The sequence below is a fragment of the Talpa europaea genome, assembly GCF_964194135.1.
Source record: "Talpa europaea genome assembly, chromosome: 13".
In the NCBI taxonomy this organism is placed as follows: Eukaryota; Metazoa; Chordata; class Mammalia; order Eulipotyphla; family Talpidae; genus Talpa; species Talpa europaea.
This window is the reverse complement of record NC_140080.1, coordinates 7816776-7838127: the sequence shown is the minus strand read 5'-3', so window position 1 is coordinate 7838127 and position 21352 is coordinate 7816776. Positions and strand designations below refer to the sequence as shown.

Genomic DNA, 21352 nt, shown 5'->3' with positions numbered 1-21352 from the left:
ACTGAAATTACTGAAGATTTAAGCAATTTTTTTTTTTTTTTTTTAGAGGCATGCTTTTTATTTATTTATTTTTGTTTTGTTTGTTTGTTTGTTTCGTTTATACATGCACTGGGTACAGTCAGAAGCGCGGGAGGGTGAGAGAATTCACCAGAGCCAGAGCAGGGAACAGAGCAGGCGGAAGGACCGAAGTACACTGCTGAGGGGAGCAGCGGGCGGCAGGAGAGGTCTGGTCGCCATGTGGGACCCTCCTCCGGTGGCCGGGGAACAGCCGGGGATCGAACCGGCGCCACAGAGGCCGCGGGCAGCTTCGCAAGCCAGCGCTCAACCGCTGCGCCACCGGGGAGGCCCCTATTTAAGCAATTTTTTTACAGCTTCCTTTTTAATTTTATCAAACATCAAAATAAAACAACAACAAAAAAAAAGTCCAACTGGTCCTAAAGGTGTATGAATAAAGAGCAATGGATAAGGACAGCTTCCAGTTGTATTATTATTCCCTGAGAGGTGCTTCAAGCACTGTCCTTAGCAATGGACATCTGTTTCTGGTGCCCAATAGTCTCTGATTTTAATTTGGTTAATAGAAAACTGGCAACTGTGAAGTTAGTAAAGAAATCAAATATAGAAAGAGTATCTTGCTAATACTAACTATATAGAGCTATTAGTGTCCTGTTTCCAGTAAATAAGAAACAATATTAACATTCTTCTCTGGAAGAAAAGACTTTATATATAAAAAAAAAAATGTAACCTTATCCAAACTTATCCAAAGAAGAGGGGACTTATTGAGTACACAGTAGTCCTGGATACTTAGCAACATACAGTAATATATTTCAATATCCCTTCTAGTTACAGTAAGACTAAATACCTTTCTAAAATAAATAAGAGACTATCAAATGTTTCAATTATTTTGACCAAGATAGAGAGAAGATACTTTTCTTTGAGAATTATTATGCATATAAAATATTCCTCACTTCAGTCATAGGAAATTAATGACTTAATTCCAATTCTATGTTCTTATACACTTACCTACCTTAATATGGCATATAAGCGGTCATGTGTGCATGATGTGTGTGTATGTGTGTGTGGAGAGAGAGAGAGAGAGAGACAGAGAGAGACAGAGACAGAGAGAGACAGAGAGAGAACACCCATCTTCAGAACAAACTATTTTTACTTGAAGGCAGAAACCATGTCTTATATCTGAGACTTTCCAAAGTCTAGTCAAGTGCCTAAAATATGTTAGCCAATAAAGACTATTACAATTACAGTGGAACTTTGCAAAGAACTTTATCATAGATTTTAGTGTTTGGCAAAGCTGACAACAAGTAGTATAAACAGAAGTTATTCTAGCTTTAACTCCTTAAAAACTAAACTTAGGGCATTTCTATAGAAGAGTTATCATTGTATATGTTTTGACTGGGTTCACAGCAATTTTTTCCATGATATTTTGGTTTAAGGTAAATAATTGTTATAAAGCACAATGAGCTAGCAAGCTCATTATTCATTTCTACATGATTTATGTTTATGCAGTTTTAGTGATTCCTTCTTAAAAATTTTTGAATATTTTCCTGTAGCTCATGCACTGACATGCACTATCTTACAATGCATCAATACCACTGAGACCCTACAGTATGTCCTTTGCTTCTGGGTGCATGGCCTCTGGCCACTCAACTAGACTAAACTTGAAGGAATGAATAATACATTGGATTTTTCGTGTTTCTTCCTCACCCTTCCTACTGCAATATCAACAGCCAATCCTGGTGTATGCTGGACACACTTGTAAATGATTTAATCCTCATAAATGAGTCAAATTAGGAAACTGAGGCTTACTGAGGTCAAACCACTTGTCCATGGATTTTTGGTAACAAATGCCAAAGCTCAGAGAGCCACCCAGTCAACCTTACCCCAGCGACTATAATCATAACCACAGTGTGTTACTACCTTCCCAGTTCCCCCCAAAAGTGCCAAATACCTTTCACTGTTGACTTATTTATAGGGGCGGCAGCTGTTTCCTGTCTGAGGGAAACTTCTAGAGTCACATACCGGGTCCAGTGACCATGTTCGAATCTCCTTGAGATCCAATTTCCTGCTTGTGTGAGGGGCAGGGCCCAAAGTTTGAAACATTAGGCACTGACACCTCTGGAATACCAAGCACTCTTTTCTTTAACACTGCTAACCCAAGAGTTAGACCTTTAAGGTCACAAATACTGTAAAATATTATTGCACATTATACTCAATGAATAAATCTAGAGCAATGTCTGTATGTCCCAATTGTCACTATTTTCATGCAGTGAAACATTTTTTTCCAGCTCCACAGCATGATAGGATTCAAAGACAACATTTGTTCCTCTGTTTCAAAGCAGCACGCAGGCTTTTACGAGCTCATACTGACATATTTCCCTGAGTGGGACTTAAACCTGGCCCACCTCCAAGATGGAGGAAACCTCACTCAGCTGTTCTTAACTACTCACCATACCTGCTGTTAAAATGTTGATTACACCTATAAGAAATAATAATAGCACATCTTACAACATCAGTAAAAATTGAAAGTGAAAATGTAACCAGGAAAAGTTTTTCCTCCAAATTAATTGGGAAGCTAGATAAACATACAATATTAAATAAGGTAATAATCTGTTAATGAAACCTAAACAAATAGAGAAATATATATTCCATGAGAACATCTGTGTGAACCCAAATATATTCCATGGTCTTTAACTCCTTCTTACAATTTCCCTTCTCTTAAGAAATATAAAGGGGTCATTATAAAAACACATACATATTCTCATAGTAGTGCATTTGATAAATAAATTAAAAATCTGTTGGCAGCCAAAATTTCATTACCCAAAACTAAGGCTGTGCATTTTCAGGTATCTTCTAGAATTTTTCTATATATGTACTGTCTATGTGTGCATAGATGTTTCACAATGTTGAAATAATGATACAATCCTTTCAACTTTGAAAGAGCTAACCTTACAAAATAATATTGCCTACACCACTTGGACGTCTAGAAAGATATTATTAAATCTCACAGAACAGTTCGCAAGTAGATTAACAACATCTTCGGCTCTCCATCATCAACTGTACAACAAATGCTTTCCATTTCATTACTGTCAACAACCTATGACAAAAAGTTCTGTACAGAAGTCTTTGAGCCTGTCCTGTGCCCACTGAATTCCTACAGAAGGGGCAGCAATTTCAAAAGCTGTAGCTTTCTATTTCCTAGTGTACCTTGTGAACTGGTCCTGGATAGTGGTCGAGTCAGAAAATACCCCCATAACTGTGTAGAAAAAACTCAACACAGTCATGAGTTCAAATTTGCTTTTGTTGGATAGATATGCTTAAGATCATTGATTTGCCTTTTTCACTTTTGAGGAATTTGAAAATTTAGTCACCTGTATATTTTGTATTACATTTTCTGTCTTCTTTCATTTGTCTGTTAGTATTTTTTGGCCCTTTCAGAGTTTCACAAGTACGTTGCCTTTTAAATGTCTTCTAAATGCGAGAACATTTTGTCATTTTTGTTACCATTGTTTTCAAGTTCATTATTTGCCTTTTAATCTATCTTTTGACCTTTAGAAGCATTAAATTTTGTAAGTTAAAAGTATAAACCTCTATTGTTAGAGAGTTTTATTTTATCGCTTTCATGATTCCAATGCTTAGAAATGAAATAATGCACTTTCTTCTATCTTTGAGCTAGAAGCTTAAAGAGAAACAAACATTTTTCTTCATTTTCCACTTCACTCCTAATTACTTGAAACTTATTTTGGTATAGAACATAAGTCACTATCTTACTTGAAATTTTCCATGTAGGCTATTTTCACTAATATTGAAATTCTTTCAAGCTATGTTTAACTTTCTCTAATGTCTTCTTCTTTTTTTTTTTTTTAACACAGCTCTTCTAAACCCAGTTATTTACAAGCATAAAGTTTGTTTGAACTCTCTGGTTTTATCTTTTGCATTCTAACCGATGAAATACTCAGGTTTGTTACAATACCAAAAATTCTACTTTTATGAGTAAAAAGTAAGCACGAATAGTTTCCAGACCCTGCTACAGTACCAGATACCTACACAGCAAAATCACAAAGTGAGGAAGCTCTCTCTCTGGGCCAGGGGGTGGGGCGGCGTAGCACACAAATAACATACTGAACTTAGAACTACCTGTCCAGTCCTGGTTTTGCCACTTATCATAAGCTGTGTGATCCTGAGCAAATTACTAAACTGAAATAAATCTCAGTTTAGAAGTCTATAAAATGTACAGGATTATATGGATGAAATTAGGTAACATTTATAAAATGTCTAAGGAGAGTGTATGGGGATACCAGACGGTAAGAGTATATTTTATCACTTGACTCACAGAGCTATCACCAGGAGTAAACGCAGAACACCACTTACAGAAGCTGGCCAATAAAGGGACCCAATAAATGACAGCTGTAATTATTAATAAGTTACATGAAATATTTATTTTATTTGTTTTTCATCCGATATTCTCCTCATGTGCATCGTCTTTTGATCCTGGGTATAACAGCTCTATTCCCAGGTATTGAAGGATGCATCAGAAAGTGGTCCAGGGCCTCCATGGTGGCGCAGCGGGTTGAGCGCAGCACTGTGAAGCTGTCTGCAGCCTCTGCAGTGCCAGTTCGATTCCTGGCTAGCTGGGGAGATACCCACATGGCGTGGCAGACCTCTCCTGTCTCAACTGCTGCTCCCCTCAGCAGTATTTTTGGTCTTCTGCCTGTTCTGTTCCCCACTCTGTCTCTGGTGAATTCCCTCATCTTTCTGCACCTCTGGCATGTACCCCAGTTCTTGTATAAATAAATCGTAAAAAAAAAGAAAGCAGTACAGAATGAGTGCCTTGGCTGACAGTGGCTGACACACAGCTGTGAATGACTGCAAGGGGGTTACAGGGATGGAAGCTGGCATGTCCATCTGGACCAGTGCTTAACTCCTTAAAGAAGTAGCTGTTCACTATATAAAATTCTAACACCAGGGCCTCCCCGGTGGCGCAGCAGTCGAGCGCTGGGCTGCAAAGCTGCCCACAGCCTCTGCAGTGCTGGTTCGATCCCTGGCCGCTGGGTGAGGGTCCCACATGGCGCGCAGACCTTTCCTGCCACCCGCTGCTCCCCTCAGCAGTATATTTCTTCGTCAGTCTGCCTGCTCTGCTCTCCACTCTGGCTCTGGTGAATTCGCTCACCCTCCTGCGCTTCTGACTGTACCCAGAGCTTGTATTAATAAATAAATAAATCTTTTTTTAAAAAATCACATTTAAAAAAAAAATAAAATTCTAACACCAAAGAATAGGTCAGAATTTCCTTCTGTGTTTATAGATTTAACAAAAGGAAGGAGGGAGGGAAGTAGAAGGGAGAAAGGGAGGAAAGTAGGACTTATAGACTTAAGAAATTCTTTATTTACTTTCATGGGAAGACTCATTTAATATTTCATTTTACAGATCTTTTAGAAATGCATCTATCATGTAAAAAACGGAAAATAAATGAAGTGAACATTTGACACTTCACATTAGTTGATGTACCAAGACATTATAGGCCAGAAAAACTTTGTGAATCATCTCTCATGTGCTACACGACTTTTTAGACAGAAGTCTGGGATTCAGCCAGGATACTGTACTGGACTTCCATTCCAAGGGAGGATCGGATCATTCAGAACACTCCTGCTGTTCAAATTGGCTGCCCGATTCGTGGAACGAAATTCTGGTTCTTTAAAAATCTGGGGACACATTTTCATAGTAATGTCTTCCGGTTACTTCAGTGCCTAAATTTCTGACGGGAGTTTACAAGGTTAAACAATGAACAAGGATTCTGTAGAGGTTTACAGTAACTATTAGCTTTTGGAAGTGGAGCTTAACTTCAAGTGCTGTGGTTTCAAGTTCCACTGTGATGCTGAGTGGACACTTGCTTACTTTAAGAGGACACATAACAAGTGCAGGAGGGCCTGTGTGCTGGTGACCAGGCTTTGTCCCCACGTGCCTGGGTGTTCTTGGTTTCTTTAACTGCCACTAAGTAGAGTTTGGTGATCAGTTGAATCATCCTGGATTAAAAGTTCATCATATTTAAAGGGTTTTCAAAGTCCTGATATGCTGACATCACATATTCTCCTCAGTAAAGTCTCCTCAGTAAAGTCAACCTGTACAATGTGAAGTCGTGGTCATCAGACATTAGTGCACCTAATAGTTCCCTATAGATCATAGAGAATCTTGTTAAATAAATATTCTTGACTCCCACCTATGAGATTCTAATTTTGGAAGTCTGAGGTTGGGTTCTGAGATCTGCATCACTTCAAGACACCCCAGATGATCCTTCTGATGTGGGTGTTTCGCAGAGCACATTTTGGTTGCTGCTGACATAAAGGATTAACTACACCTTTCATTCTATGTGTTGATTACACAACCCAAATACTCTTTATCCCTTATGTCATCATCAGTCACTTAGCTGGCAAAATGTATCAGGCAAGAGTGCATAAGATGGTGAATCACATAAGCCATTTGTAAAAAGAAATAATTATATATTATAGCTATATGGACAAGTTTGTGAAACTTGCAATTGAACACTGTTGAATGTTTCTTATTTCTGAAAAATGGTCTCTTGCTTGTGTGACTCTAGTAAAAACAAAAGGCAATTGATGTCACAAGCAGTGGTTTTCAAAAAGGTCACACATTTTCCTATGTGCTTCTGGTCTACCAGATGTCTTACTAGATGTCTTACTAATATTTCTTTTAATGGTCAATGATACAGAAAGACATGACACCAAAGGGACAAGTCAACTCCAGTTTTAACATGATTTCTGTTTTCTCTTGATCGTGAGAATTCTTTTGTAGACAAATTAACAACCCTAGAGATTAAATTTTAAGTATGATATGCTTATTTCAAGTTGTTATACTAGACGATAGAAATTACTACAGTACTGGGTAGACCCTAAAGTTATATTGCAAGCCTGCCATCACTGACATATGGGAAGAAAATAGAAAAACATCCCAAATTTAAAATAAATGAGACATCAGCAACATTCAGGATTCAATAAAAGCACAGTTTCAACTCCCAACCTCTACTGTGAAACTACCAGCTATTATAAGGCTTTGGCTACAGTGCATTGCCTCAGAGACACCACTGAAACGATCACACTTCAGATGATGGTTGTCATACTTTTATTCTTATAAGCAAAATTTTAAGACACGAAAGTTTTACTATAGTCACATGTACTCATGCACATGTTATATGATTACATGCTTTGAAAAGCCAAGCACTTAATATTGTGATAGTCAAGTGTGATATAAAATGTGTAAACATTCAAAGAGAACCCTTCAAATGAAATGAACGAATGAGAAGATGAGTTGACATTCTTTGTGGTAATGCATCTTAACTTTCACCCATGAGAAGGGCATTAAAGTCAAAATAGCAAATGAACCCACAGGGAACAAGTCTGGCAGATGTCTGTGCAGGAAGGAAGTCAACTATGGTTTAAAGAGAGCTCTCTCCACAGTATCTAAGCTCATTGGACAAGTGACCTTGAAAAAGCCACTGCATTGACAGTGGAACTAGTTTCATTAAATATAGCAAAAGAAAACTACTAAAAATATTACACATCTCAAGTGAATAATGATGTTTGGTTTGGATAAACTTCACTGTAAGAAAAACATAGAAATATTCTATTAGACTGATAATTATCCCTCTAATCACAATAAAACCTTTCATTGAATTCCTTTAAACGAATAGATTTTTATGCCCAACTAGATATAGAAAATGCTTAATGATTCAAGAAAATACATTATGTACACAATGTACACAATTAATATTTTCCAGCAGTATCGTGTGGGCTCCTGCAATGAGTACATTCCTTTTTTGAGCAGGTTATAATTAAAACTTCTTAGTCACCAAATTCTTTAAATGTTTTTAGAACTGTCTGCTGTCCTCTATCGCCTGTTCAATTCCCATAGTCTGTGGTTTCATCCTGGGGCTTGCCACTGCAGCTGCAAAATGCTCACAGCTAGATTTGCTACTGCAGGTGATTTCCCCATCACTTACTCATATTTTTCACAAATATTTATTGTGCATGCATTAAAGGCTAGACACTGTGTTGGGTACTGCAAAGGGAATGGAGCTTATGTGATATGCAAAACAGAATCTAATTCATTCTCTTTAATAAGCATTTGATCAATGATCTTTCAGTACAAAAGAGTCCAAATTAGTTTATGAAGCTGACTTGCTCTTGCTAAGCTAGTCCCATGCTTATTAACCAAATTTTATAGGTTCCATAGAAACAAGGTGTTCCAGTTATGGGATTTATACCCAGATGCTCTATCATTCTAATGACTGCCAATTCCAAGACTAAAATGTAAAGTCTGCCATAGAGACTTAAGCATTGACTACTGACTACTACTTAAGCATTGACTACTTAAGCATTGACTACTACTTAAGCATTGACTACTGATCCTCTGAAACAAAGCAGGTCACTCTTAGGTATTCCAGAATAACACGTGGTGAGCAATCAGCAGATGTAACACAATATGGGGACTTCTGCTTGCTCCATTCCTGGATTACCCTCCTTCAAGCCAAGACGGCATGTCATTAATCTTCGTAGGCTCAGAACCTGGCACTTAGCAGATGCTCAATAAATCCTTACTGAATGTACTCTCTTCCCAATAGGAACCAGAGTGTACTCTGCCTCCAAGAACGACTTCAGGCTCCAACTTTTGCATCAATCCAGGGATATTCAAAATATTTAGCAAAAGGTACAGCTCAGGCAATGACCAATCACACTTGATGCTGGCTGTAACGCTGGAGGATGGTGATCCTGAAGGCCCTTTGCTGGTCTAGGCAGTATTTATTTGTTTGTTCATTTTGGAGGATGGAAGTAGACTAGAGGATCCTGGGGATAGGGTCTAAGGAGCCTCATAGAAGGGGTAATTGTGTGGGCTCATAGAAGCAACTATTGAGTTAGCCCATACAGGATCATATCGAACCACTAAACAACTGGCATAGCTGTTGTGTTCTATAGTAGCTGAATGCAGGCCTGTCCAAGAGGCATCTCCAAAACACCATGGCCTACATTGGCCCCCCTTTTAGGCATTTCACAGGTACTCATTGCATGTAATTGCCTATAACCTTTTCTAGTTAATTAATTACGTGTAGATAGTCTGATTTCTAAGAAGGATTTTAAGTTCCTCGAGGACATAGACCTTGCTTATCTTCTTTCACTATTTATCTTTCAATATATCATTCAAGTTCTAGATCAGTTCATATTTTGAAATGCTTTAACAAGGTGATTTTTATCATGTTGTTGGTCCTTTTTAAGATTAATATCAAAACTAATCATATAAATAAATTTTCCTTATAGCAAATATAAAACAGCTACTAGTAATAATGCTCAGTATAACATTTAAAGTCGTTGATTCTATCTTCTTAATACTCAAAACTGAAGAAAGTTTATCTTTCTTGACATACCAGCATGTTTCATAGATAAGGATCATTTCTCTCTCTCTCTCTCTCTCTCTTACTCACACACACACACACACACACACACACACACACTCACATACCCACACACCTCCATGTCAGTAAATAACATTATTTTGATCCTAATTGCTTAAGCCCCAAACCCCTTCTCTGTTTTTATAATGCCCATTCAGTCCTTCAGTGAAAACAAAATTACAAAATCACATCTTGAATTCGATCACTTGTCTCTTCCACCAATAATACACTAATCCAATCCTCCCTCATCCCTCATGGTTGACCACAGGGGTTCCTAGAACAACTTAAATTGGCCTCCCTTCTTCCGTTCCTGCTGTACTCACAATCTACCCTACACCAAGAAGGGGGAGGGAGTAGGAGAGAGAGGGAGGGGTGAAATCTTTCAAAGCATAAACCAGATCGTACTATACTTTAAATGAAATCCAAACTTCTTTACCAAGACCTACTACACGGAGAAAGAAATCCAAACTTCTGTCAAGGTGGCCCATGCCTGTCTCTTCACTGTTTATTCACTATGCTTCAGCCTTGATGGCTCTCCTTGGACACACCTCACAAGTTCCTCCCTCAGCTCGGTGGTGCTCCCTATGCTCCATGCCGGTTTCAAGCGTGTCTGTCCTACCGCAGAAACTCTGTCTTATCATCATATCCACAGCACTTAGAATTGGACCTAGCTCAATACATATTTGCTAGTTGGTTTATTGTCTTTCAGTTCAGTCTAGTACAAAAGTGCTGACTTTCCATAGTAACACCAGAATGCACCACTCATGCTCTAAAATCACAAGGAAATAATATAGAATAATGAAGAGGCTGATATAAGAAACAAAAAGTTCTTTGGGCCTCTCTGGTGGTGCAAGGGGTTAAGACGCAACCTATGAAGCTGTCCACAGCCTCTGCAGCACGAGTTCAATTCCCTGGCCAGCCAGAAAGCTGCCCATGTGGCGCAGCAGACCGCTCCTATCTTGCCAGCTGCTCCCCTCAGTTGTGTATTTCGGTCAATCGCCCTGTTCTGTTCCCCGCTCTGTGTCTGGTAAATCTTTTCACCCCCCACACCGCTGACCTGTACCCCAGCTCTTGAATGCATAAATAAATCTTTTTTTTAAGATTTATTTTATTTATTTTTATGCATACAAGAGCTGGGGTACAGTCCAGAGATGCGGGGGGTGAGAGAATCCACCAAAGACAGAGTAGGGAACAAAACAGGCAGTCTGACTGAAATACACTGCTGAGGGGAGCAGTGCGCAGACAGGAGAGATCTGCTTCGCCATGTGGGTTGCTCCCTGGCCAGCCAGGAATCGAACTCGTGCTGCAGAGGCTGTGGATTGCTTCATTATGCGGTGCATAACCCCTTGCGCCACCAGGGAGGCCCTCAGATGACTTTTTCCCCTTATAAAGTCAACAGAAAAGATCAGAACCACTCTTGAATAATTCTGAATAAGAATGTAAAAACAGCTGATTTTGTTCTTGATTCTCTCCTGCCCTCACATGCTTCCTCTCTTGGGAGCAATCAAGTTGATCGTGATAACAGCAGGTCTTGGAGTCCTGGAAGGCTCAATGTGAGAAGCAACCACATTTTAGAGAAAGCCCCCAACACCAGCTGTGAGTCTGATGTTTTCAGTAGAAAGGCAGGTATTTCCCTGAGGATCTGGAATAAGCTGTCTGGAGGTAGGAGGGTTCCCTGTGCCCTTAAGGCCTGAAGATGAATGGATGCATGAATCAAAGCGTAGTCCAGCCCCCTATCTGTGTCTGGGTTGGAAGGAAACTATTCTTCTTTCCTCCACGCAAATATCAACCTGCTGCCAGGGTCCTCACTGCACTAGCAAAATGAAAACCAGGTATTATAACTAGATTGTGTGATATATTTTCAGATTGCTTTCCAAATAACTAAAATATTTAAGTAAATTACAGAATTGTCTACCAGTCTCAACATCATCTTCTAAGATGGACTATTCTTATATTTTAAGTTTATTTCCAAAGGAAGAAAGTGGCAAGTGTTTCTTTCTGTCCCTTCTAAAAAAATATTATCAAAACTATAAGTCTTGAATTTCTTTTTTTTTTTAAGTTTTATTTATTTATTTATACAAGAACCGGGGCACAGGACAGATGCGCAGGAGGGTGAGAGGATTCACCAGAGACAGAGCGGGGAACAGAACAGGCAGACTGATGAAACACACTGCTGAGGGGAGCAGCGGGCAAGACAGGAGAGGTCTGCACGCCATATGGGACCCTTGCTGGCCGGGATCGAACCTGTGTTGCAGAGGCTGCGGATAGCTTCACAGTGCTGCACTCAACTGCCTGCGCCACCAGGGAAGGCCCAGTCCTGAATTTCTTAATTATTTATAATTACTTGTGACACATGAGTGACGAAAAGTGATTAATTTAGGAATGTGTTTTTCTAGATGATTTAAGGAGGGAACGACTTCAGTCTTTTTGTATCCATTTAAAAGTTAAGAAATAGGGCAGATTTCTTAGGTTTGGGAATCAAACTAGAAAGAACTACCTGTCTTGCTTAAGTTATGCGTGGCATCAAAAATGAACTTCTCGTGAATGCTGGGACCACAGTGGAGAAACACTGGGTAGAATCTAACTCAGATGGTCAATGATAGGGCAACTCTTCTACCATAGCTTTTACATCAACACAATCCTCACAGTCTATTCATTCTGTCATAAAAGAGTTTACTCAGTGATCAACAGGTTAGAAATATGCTTTTAAATTCAGAAAAATTATATATTAATATAGCATATATTAATGTAAATGTTATATTTAAGTATTAAAATATTTATTAAAATGAACTTACTTTTTCAAGGCCAATAGCTACATTAACAGGGACAGAAAGATGTTAACAAGGGAATGATATTGCTGTTGAATATGGTTTTAAAAAGTTTTTAGTGATTCTCTGAACTCTGAAGTTTTGAATGAATTTGTCATTTCAGCCCTCACACCTCAAAATCATGTTCCCCTACAAGAACCTATCCATGCCTCAAGATACCACCAACCTGGTCTCTATTTAAAATACATTTTTTTTGAGGCTTAGTTTTTAAGGGACCTCTACCTTATGTTAATCCATTGTCTTAATGATTTTTAAAAGTTGAAAAAATGGAACACACTGGTGTGACTTAAAAATACTGTAACTTAACCATATCTTAAAGTCTAAATTCTAAATGAATAAAAGAATATTCATGGACTATCTTTTGAAAGAAGTGTTTACTTGCCAAGGAATACACTGATATGCTACAATGTACAGTTACTTTATTTGTTGGGAATTTAAATGTATATGCATTATGAAAGCATTTCTTGGCACCAATCGCACTGGAAGTGTCTGCTTGGAAATATGAGTGAGCCTCCCGGTAGATGGAGGTAATTGAAGCCCTAACACAGAAGGAGAAATTCAAGTGCTCCTGGGGACCAGCCTGGGTGCTCGTTGTTAGAGCAGGTGCTGCCCCTTCTCCCGGGGGAAGGTTTCCCTCCCCACCTTCCTGTTTATTCTCTTGCCTCAGCTGACTTCCAGACCCATTCCAGAAGCTCTGTCCTCTTTTTTGCTTAATGCTGACTGACACTTTCTCTTCACTTCTGTTCACTACAAAGACTGACATGGCAACTAATTTATTTTCATTTTCCGTAAGTTCCATTTCACAGTGGCTGATAGAATTTCAATGCTCCAGATTTATGAAATTCATCCAGGTCAGAGCAAAGTCAAAGTGAACAGGATAGCAGCCCTCTCCTCCCGGACTTGCTATTCTGGCGCCTGAGATAGCAGGCGTGTGCTAACTGCAACCTGTTTCCCCTAGAAGCCTCCATATCTCCTTCCCATGGTTTCACTTGAAAATAATGATCTTGCAATAAGGTCAAATTCCTGGTCTGGCAGATCAAAGGTAAACTTTATTCTCCAGTAAAAATGAAAATCAAACTATTGCGGAAAGAGATTCCTAGTGCTCCCTCATCACAATAAGCCTTTGTAACCATTTTAAGTAACATTTTATGTAACATACCAGCCCTCTGAATTATTAAGATCTGAAAGTCAACTTAAATATTTGATTGCTCTACTTTTAAGCTTTTTCACAAAATAGCCTCATACTTGGAATAGTATTTAAAGGCCTTTGCAATGAAGTTAGTCAAATGTTAGAAGTAAAATGCCTTTACAGGATGAGGCTGGGATTCAAAGTTAGCACATGCTTGGAAACATGCTGATGTAAACCAGTATCAACGCAATAAAAAATATTCTTAAAAAAAAGAAGACAAAAAAAAGTACTGTTCTGTGACTTAGTGGAAAATGAATATATTAATAGGCAAAAGAATTTGACAGCCTGAATGTAAATGAATTTCTCCAATATTGCTGCAAGCCACTCACAATATATGTTTGACACTCCGGACAGAATTTCAAATTACAGAGATGGCATCGCTGTTTATTCCTAAATGTGGGCTCATAGCTAAAACCAACTCAGAAGCAACAAGTACCAGGCACCGCATGGCCCAGGAAGAAACACCAGCCACCGAATCAGGGGCATCAGGTGGTTTAGCCACATTGGTTTTATTCCGTGAACTTCCTTCCAGGAAGTTTCAAGGTTTGACCAATGAGGTCCACTGTTAATTCTTTGGCTACCACCCTCCCTCCCTCCACGCCTGTGGCTTCAAACTCACCCGCCTGTCAGGTTCGATGGTGTCCTCACAGTGACAGCCATAGTAATCCGGGGTCTTATCCAATTCCAGCAACTGTCCTTGTGCCCTTACGCTCTTATCCGCATGGCAAGATGGGCAGAGAGCCGCATTGCCCATCTCAGATGTCCTGGCCCCGCTGGTGATGGCCCGGTCCTGTTGTTGACCTCTGTGCCGTGTCCGGGACTCCCAGGGGGACACTAAGGTGGACAATCAGTTCCCCTCCATGCCCCTTACCCGTTCTCCCCATCTGCTGGCTGACTTGCTGGTGCCAGAGAGAACTCAAAACCCCAGCAACTGCAGGCTGCATTCAGTGGCTACTTCCAATTCAGGCGCTGCCAGTCTATTTTTACACCTACCAGGCCAGCTATGCATGTCAATGGAGCAGGGAGGAGGCCGGGGGAGAGCAGGGCAGGGGGGCGGTGTTGTTTTGTTTTTCACCATGTGAGCAGCCTGCTGGACACATGGACTTAAGTTCCTGCTGTGTAAAATGTTTCTGCATTGGAGCATTTTTGCATGACTCAATGAATGCCTTTGAAGTCTACGATTTCTGTCTTGCTACTCACACTGAAAACTAAATCTGTTAATCACTGTGTTTTATCAACAGAGCAGGTGAAAAAATATTTTTGCAATTTCTTAAACCAAGAGGCATCCACTTAGCTTACATGCATTATTTTCTTCATGATCAGTTAGAGAAGACAATTAGCCATCCTTTCCACATTTTAAATTCATTGGAAACACATCAATCAAAATGGCTCATTTTACACTGGTATGGATTTCTTGAACTTTCTAAATTGCCCACAGTTTTCCATTATTCATGATTGGGCCACATAAGAGCAAACATTTTGTTTCATTTATAACCTTTTTTGATATTTTGAAAATAATTTTCCAGCTGTAGAAAAAATAACCAAGAATGCTTTTCCATACCAAAAATGTTATCTATGAAACCTTTTCACAGACTTTTTAAAGTGTTTGCATGGAGATGAGCAAATACATGTGGATGTATGAAGCCAATAATGATAAAACTGAAGCTTTTGTTATAGACGGTCATGGATTTTACTTTATTGAAATCACTTTCGATCTTCTGCTCATTGATTTTGTTTCTCAGGGTATTCATTTGTCTTTCTGAATTTTCTTGTATATCTTTGATCTGCTTTTCTGTGTTTTCTCTGTGGTCTTGGAATTTCTTGGCTATGGTAAGCCTGCACCTGATAGAAGAAATGTCTTCCGTGTCTCTGTGACTGGGTTCTGATCTCTTGCTGGTGCAGCAGTGTATCCCCTGTTTGTAGTGCTTTTGGGTCTCTCCATTCTTTGTTTTCAGGGCCAAGCTGCTGCTGTGGGTGGAGATTCTGATGGGAATGGCTGCATCCCCATGCTGGCCCTGGGTGTTCAAGGGTGTGGGGGATTTAGGGTCGCTGGTGCTAGTGGGGCCTTGGGCAGCCTTGGTTGGGCATCTGCTGCCTCCTGCAGCACTGGTGGCTCAATCTGACTTTCTTTACCCACAAGTTTCTTTAAGGCTGTATATGTATATTATATAATTATTTTGATATTCTCCTCCTAATTATTTTGATATCCTTTCTCATTTGCTATTTGTTTTTTTATGTATATATCTTCTCTTCCAAATAAGTTTTAATCTAATCAATGACAAGGTCCAATCTTAGATTTCTGATCCACCATCCACATGAAATGTACATGAAATGTTAAATACTTAAGCACCTATTTGGTAGAAATTTGATGTGAAAGCTAGAACTGAAACTCACCTTTCCAATTTGCTATTAAAAGAAAACTAAAAATGTAATGGTATTACTTCTTAAAAACCTGAAAACACCATCTCTGAAAAGGCCTGTCACTCTATATTGTTTCCAAAGTCCCACAAACTCCTATCTGAAATGCCATTTGCGGTTATGGGTTTCCACAAGAGTCTCCATGCTGTTTTCACTAATCCTGATTTGAGTAATTGTATTCCAGGGTTCATGGTCCACCGTTTGCGATTTATTCTGAAGATCACACCCCAATTTCTCAGAGGCATGAACAGTATTCAGGTAAAACCAATTATAAAACAACAGCAATAGGATGGAGCATAATTTCTCCATTCAGGGTTAAAGAATGCCTAAACATTTTCAAAGAGTAAGCTTTACACGAAAGAATTCATAAAGGTGAAGTTCCAACATGAATGACAAGAGAAGGCTGAGGGCTGAGATGTACCAAGCAATGCCTTTCCTATTCTATTGCCTGAATTATTTTATATACACCTACTGACACATCATTATATGGTAACTTTTCATTCCACATACTTGAGTCATGCACTGTTTCTATGATGTTTAATGGTGAGTTTACAAACTCTCTAAAAGGGAGCATTTTTAACTCTCCTATCTTCTGCAAGATTCTTAGAACCTTGAGATACTAATATGATCTTACAATGGGTGCTTCTTCTTCAATATATACCAACTCTTACTCAGTATATAATCGCTGCTTTTGCCAGCTGTTGAAAAAGAAGCGCTTTCTCCACTGCTGGAATTAGTGGTTCAAGCTTGAAAAATTCAAGGTCCCACAGACTTCCATGAAGAATCATGCAACTTAAAGATAGGAAGCAGATCGTAAACATTTCTCTATCCACCTCCCTTCATTCTAGAGCTGTGAGCTGAAACTTTGTACTGACACATGTAGAAGTAATATTTCACGGCTCCAGGCTAGGGAAAACAGCCACTAGGTGCTATATGAATGATTTTGGCATGTTTTAACAACATGAATTCTTCCCTGGCATTCTTCTATCCCTTTAATATCCCTTCATCGAAGCACACAGCCCTCTCCCTCCATGAGTCCACGTATGCTCTCTCCTTCAAAGCTGACCTTAACATTCATTTTGCCCTGAAAGTGTTACTTATATCTATGTTGACCCCCTAATTTGTTCTATTTTTTTGAGATTGGGAATATTATCAACTCTTGCTGTTTTTCCATAAAATGCCCTGTCTCACTCACTGATCTTCTCATGGACCTAAAAAAACCAGTAGTGTTAAATGTTCCTTAACAGAAGGATTAAAAGGCAGGCAAGATAGGAACACAACAATGTTACCTGGAATATACTTCTTCTTTTTATGCATAAACAGTAACAGGTTTGATGATTTTTTAAAAAATTTAAGGACGACTAAGCAATAATTTCATTTCCAGATTTGCAGTAGACTCCCTTCTTAGAATTTGGAGAAAAAATTAATATTGTTTGGAGTAAATTTTCCCAGAAGAGAATGTTTTTAAAGTGCACTGAGACTATGAACCACAAAAGTGGAATGTTGACAGCTCCTAGTTTATATTTTTTCTAAATCACTAGCAATTAGACTTCTATGCCTCTCTCTTTTTTAAATCCCAGGGAAATCTTCCATCGTTTCTCCAGTAGAGAAATGTTCTACTTGTTGAGTATAACATCAGGCTCCCAGCATCAGTGTTGCCTAAAACAAGCTCCATGGCGGCACTGGAATCCCACTGCTTACATTTAAACCCCAAGCTAGAACAGCCAAATCACAAACGGCAAATGACAAATGCTGGAGCACCGGTGATAGCTGAAATCTTCCATTTTCTTTTTTTTCTTTTTTTTTTTTTTAAGATTTATTTGTTTGTTTGTTTGTTTGTTTGTTTGTTTGTTTGTACAAGCACTGGGTACAGTCAGAAGCGCAGGAGGGTGAGAGAATTCACCAGAGCCAGAGGGGGGAATAGAACAGGCAGACTGACGAAGTACACTGCTGAGGGGAGCAGTGGGCGTGGCAGGAGAGGTCTGCGATGCCATGTGGGACCCTCACCTGCAGCCAGGGATCGAACTGGCACTGCAGAGGCTGTGGGCAGCTTCGCAGCCCAGCGCTCAACCGCTGCGCCACCAGGGGAGGCCCCTGAAATCTTCCATTTTCTGACTGACCAGATTTACATGATCAACCTGGAAGCTATCTTAGATATGAAAACAGAACTTCTTCTGATCACTTCACACCTTGCCAATGAGCTCATGCTTCCTGCCAAGTAGGGGTGAGAGGTATTTGAAGAAGGGAATGTTACTTCAGAAGCCAAGGCACGTCTGCTTCTAGTTCCCAGCGGTTGACTAAGAGTGGCAAATGTGTGGTGAAACCCTGTGCATGTGCAACTGATCTAGCTACCATCCTGTCCACCCGAACGAAAGGTTAGCAAACACTCTGCAGTGCCCAAGCCTTAACAATGTGTCTGCAGGCTGCTGGGATCTCTGTGGACATCTGACAAGGGATATACTTTCTGCCAGAGCAGAACAATATCACTACTGTTTTGCAAAAATGCTTCAAAGTCATCAGGGCAAATTACTCAGAAAGCAAATATTTGCATGTTTGGCCACACTGTGAGCAGGATACTTGAATTTGGTGAGTGATTTAGAAAGCGAAATTCAAGCCCCCAAGATAGGACATGTTTGCAATATCTCCTTAAGTTCCCAGACACTTTTACTATTATCATTTCATCTGTACTGCTGGGTTTCAAATCCATCAAAAAGAGGAAAGCGATTAAGAACGGAGAACAAAGGAGAGCTTCTCAGCTATAATCTGAAAGTAGCTATCCAAGCCCCCAGGACAAGTCTGAAAACCAGTCCCTGGAGTTCTAAATTTCACCTGTTCAATGAGAAGTAACCAACCACTGCAGAATCATCAGAAAACTAACACTTTGGAGGAGAAAGAGCTGTGTGTTTATAATTTAATGTAAACGGAGAGATCACAGATCCCATGCAGAGAAAAGATCTTGCAGCTCAGAGTTACTAATCTCAGACTATGGTTCTATCACTAACTTACCTTATGTGAATTTCGCTGTAACCTTGACCACATCTGGCTTTTAATTTACTCTGCTTATTTAAAGAAGGGGGTTCAACTAGATGACTGCCAGATCCCTTCCAGTGTTGCAGTTCTTAGAGTCAGTGAACCAGCCCTTGCTAAGATGTGAACACACAACTAGCAATTGTAAAGTTTCACCTTAAAATGGTCTCAGTCCCCGAAACTGATGGAGGATTGTTTTATAGGACTTTATGGGAAAGTGTTGCATATTAATGCATAAACTAGTAGGGGTTTTATTCTCCTTCAAATGTTTTGATTCGTTTGCTCCTAAAAGACAAATGCCATCACATTAAAAATACTGAGGAACATATTTTGCCAGAAGTCTTTACAGAGGCAAATTGGGAAGTTTCACTCAAGATCATGGAATTTAATATGTTTTCTCTCCTCCAAGTTGTAAGGACTAATCAAGAATATCACACAAATGCAAAAAAGCATCTCAATCTAAACTATCACTTGCAAAATAAACTTCTAACAGGATACTCAGTTAACACTTTGACTTTATCTTGTAGATGTCCCTTAAAATGTAAATTCAGTGTTACTTTGTTGGATTTAAAAATCTGCTTATTAGATTACAATCCACCTCACACCACCCACTTCATTTTTTTTAATAACTGTGCTAGCCATAATTCAAATTATTTTGGTTAAGTTGTTTTGGTTAATTGGATTAATCTGATTAGATTAATATTTCACTATTGTGTGCAAAATTCTCCGTGCCCAATCACATAAAACCAAGGACAAGTTATTCTAACGTTGGCAATCAGTGACCCATGGAAATAAAGCTGGAACATTCAGTGCATGCTGTTTTCCCCTGTGTTTGGGCACATTCAATATATTTTCTTTGGCTAAAAGTTAAACATATAATGATTTTCACCAACTGGATCTGTTATATAATTGATAAATCAGGAAAACTGTTGCATAATTTATAGATCTGCCCCAGAGTCCCTATATTAACATGTGGTATAATTTCTCTAATTGAGGTCAGGATAAAGGAGGTTTACTGCTGATGTTGTGTACAAATTCATTAAAACGAATATTGCCAAAGCATTCATGTGCCTGCAAACATCAATTAACCAATTTCATTTTACATTCCTCCCAGCTATTATTCCCTTTCTGGACCGCTGCCTCTTGACTTCTGGTAGATAAAGGAGGACATTCTTTAATAAACAGTGCAAACAGCTCGAGACGGTGTCTAAAGGCTACACCCAGCACAGAGTGGGCACTCGATAAATGTCGTCGACTGACATTAAAAACACAACGAGGCAAGAAGTGTGTGATATCCCATATGAGCCTAAAGGGACATTTCACTAATTCTCAGCTCTGTCACGCTGGCCTGAGTTTTGAGACACAACATAAATAAGACAATTTAGCTATTGTGTACGCCTCCTTTTCCTGAAGAAAAGTATGTGAGTCCATAATACTCAGACAAGTGATGAAAACAAAAAAGCAGGAGGACGCTCCATTCATCTGGCTTGAGTAGCTAAGCCTGTGTTTAGTTTCCTGACATTTCTTGTACGTTTTCCATCTGTAAACTAGGGAGACAGCTGACACATGTCATCTGAAAAGTACTTCGTTAAGGGGATTTAAAAATGAATGTTGCACTGTGGATAAGTTCATAAGGAAAGTGTGGTGCCCAAAGGAACAATGCTTTCTGAAGAGGTAATTCATCATGGGTGGCCAGGAGAAGACGGACAGCTCCACTCTACATGTTACTGTCACAGTTGCCAGGGGATCACTCACAGGTGTCTCGGTGTCTCATACACCCAGTAGTTAACATGATGTCTGAGCAGTTAGACAAGAGAAATGAGAATTTATAACCCACCCCTCCAGATAATGTCCTATTAGGAAGCATATAGGAAACTGCATCACTGAGCTCCAATTATCCATGACTGGGACTTGCAAATAAAAACCCACTTGTCCCCCATCCTTCTTTTTTTAAAAAAGATTTATTTATGCATACAAGAACTGGGGTACAGGCCAGAGGTGCAGGGGGTAAGAGGATTCACCAGAGACAGAGTGGGGAGCAGAACAGGCAGATGGACTGAAGGCACTGCTGAGGGGAACAGTAGGTAAGACAGGGGAGGTCTGCCATGTCATGTGGGTAGCTCCCTGGCTGGCCAGGGATTGAACTCGGGTTGCAGAGGCTGCAGATAACTTCATATTGCTGTGCTTAACCCTCTCCACCACTGGGAGGCCCTCCTCCATACTTCTTCACTGTTAGTTCACTTAGCATTCAGACACTACTTCCCAAGCATTAAGCTACATACGTCTCTTTTCTCAGTGGCACACTCACCCTAGAATTTCTAAAGAAAAGTAACTTTTCATCGACTTTTTGGGTTTTGACATAATGTTAAGATTTCAGTGTCTGATACATTTGTTATCACTAAAAGACTTTATCAATTGGA

At 39.5% G+C, this 21352-nt stretch overlaps 1 protein-coding gene across 2 annotated transcripts in view; it reads right to left on the bottom strand.

The window, feature by feature from the left end:
- ANK2 (ankyrin 2) overlaps positions 1 to 14241 on the bottom strand; it is a gene marked incomplete at both ends in the record, with an annotated part of 208602 nt that extends 194361 nt beyond the window's left edge. For both annotated transcript variants that reach the window (XM_084252160.1, XM_084252161.1), the window contains one exon: positions 14107 to 14241. In XM_084252160.1, the coding sequence (XP_084108286.1) occupies positions 14107 to 14241 (135 nt within the window). The remainder of the gene's footprint in view (positions 1 to 14106) is intronic.
- Positions 14242 to 21352: the final 7111 nt, after the last annotated feature.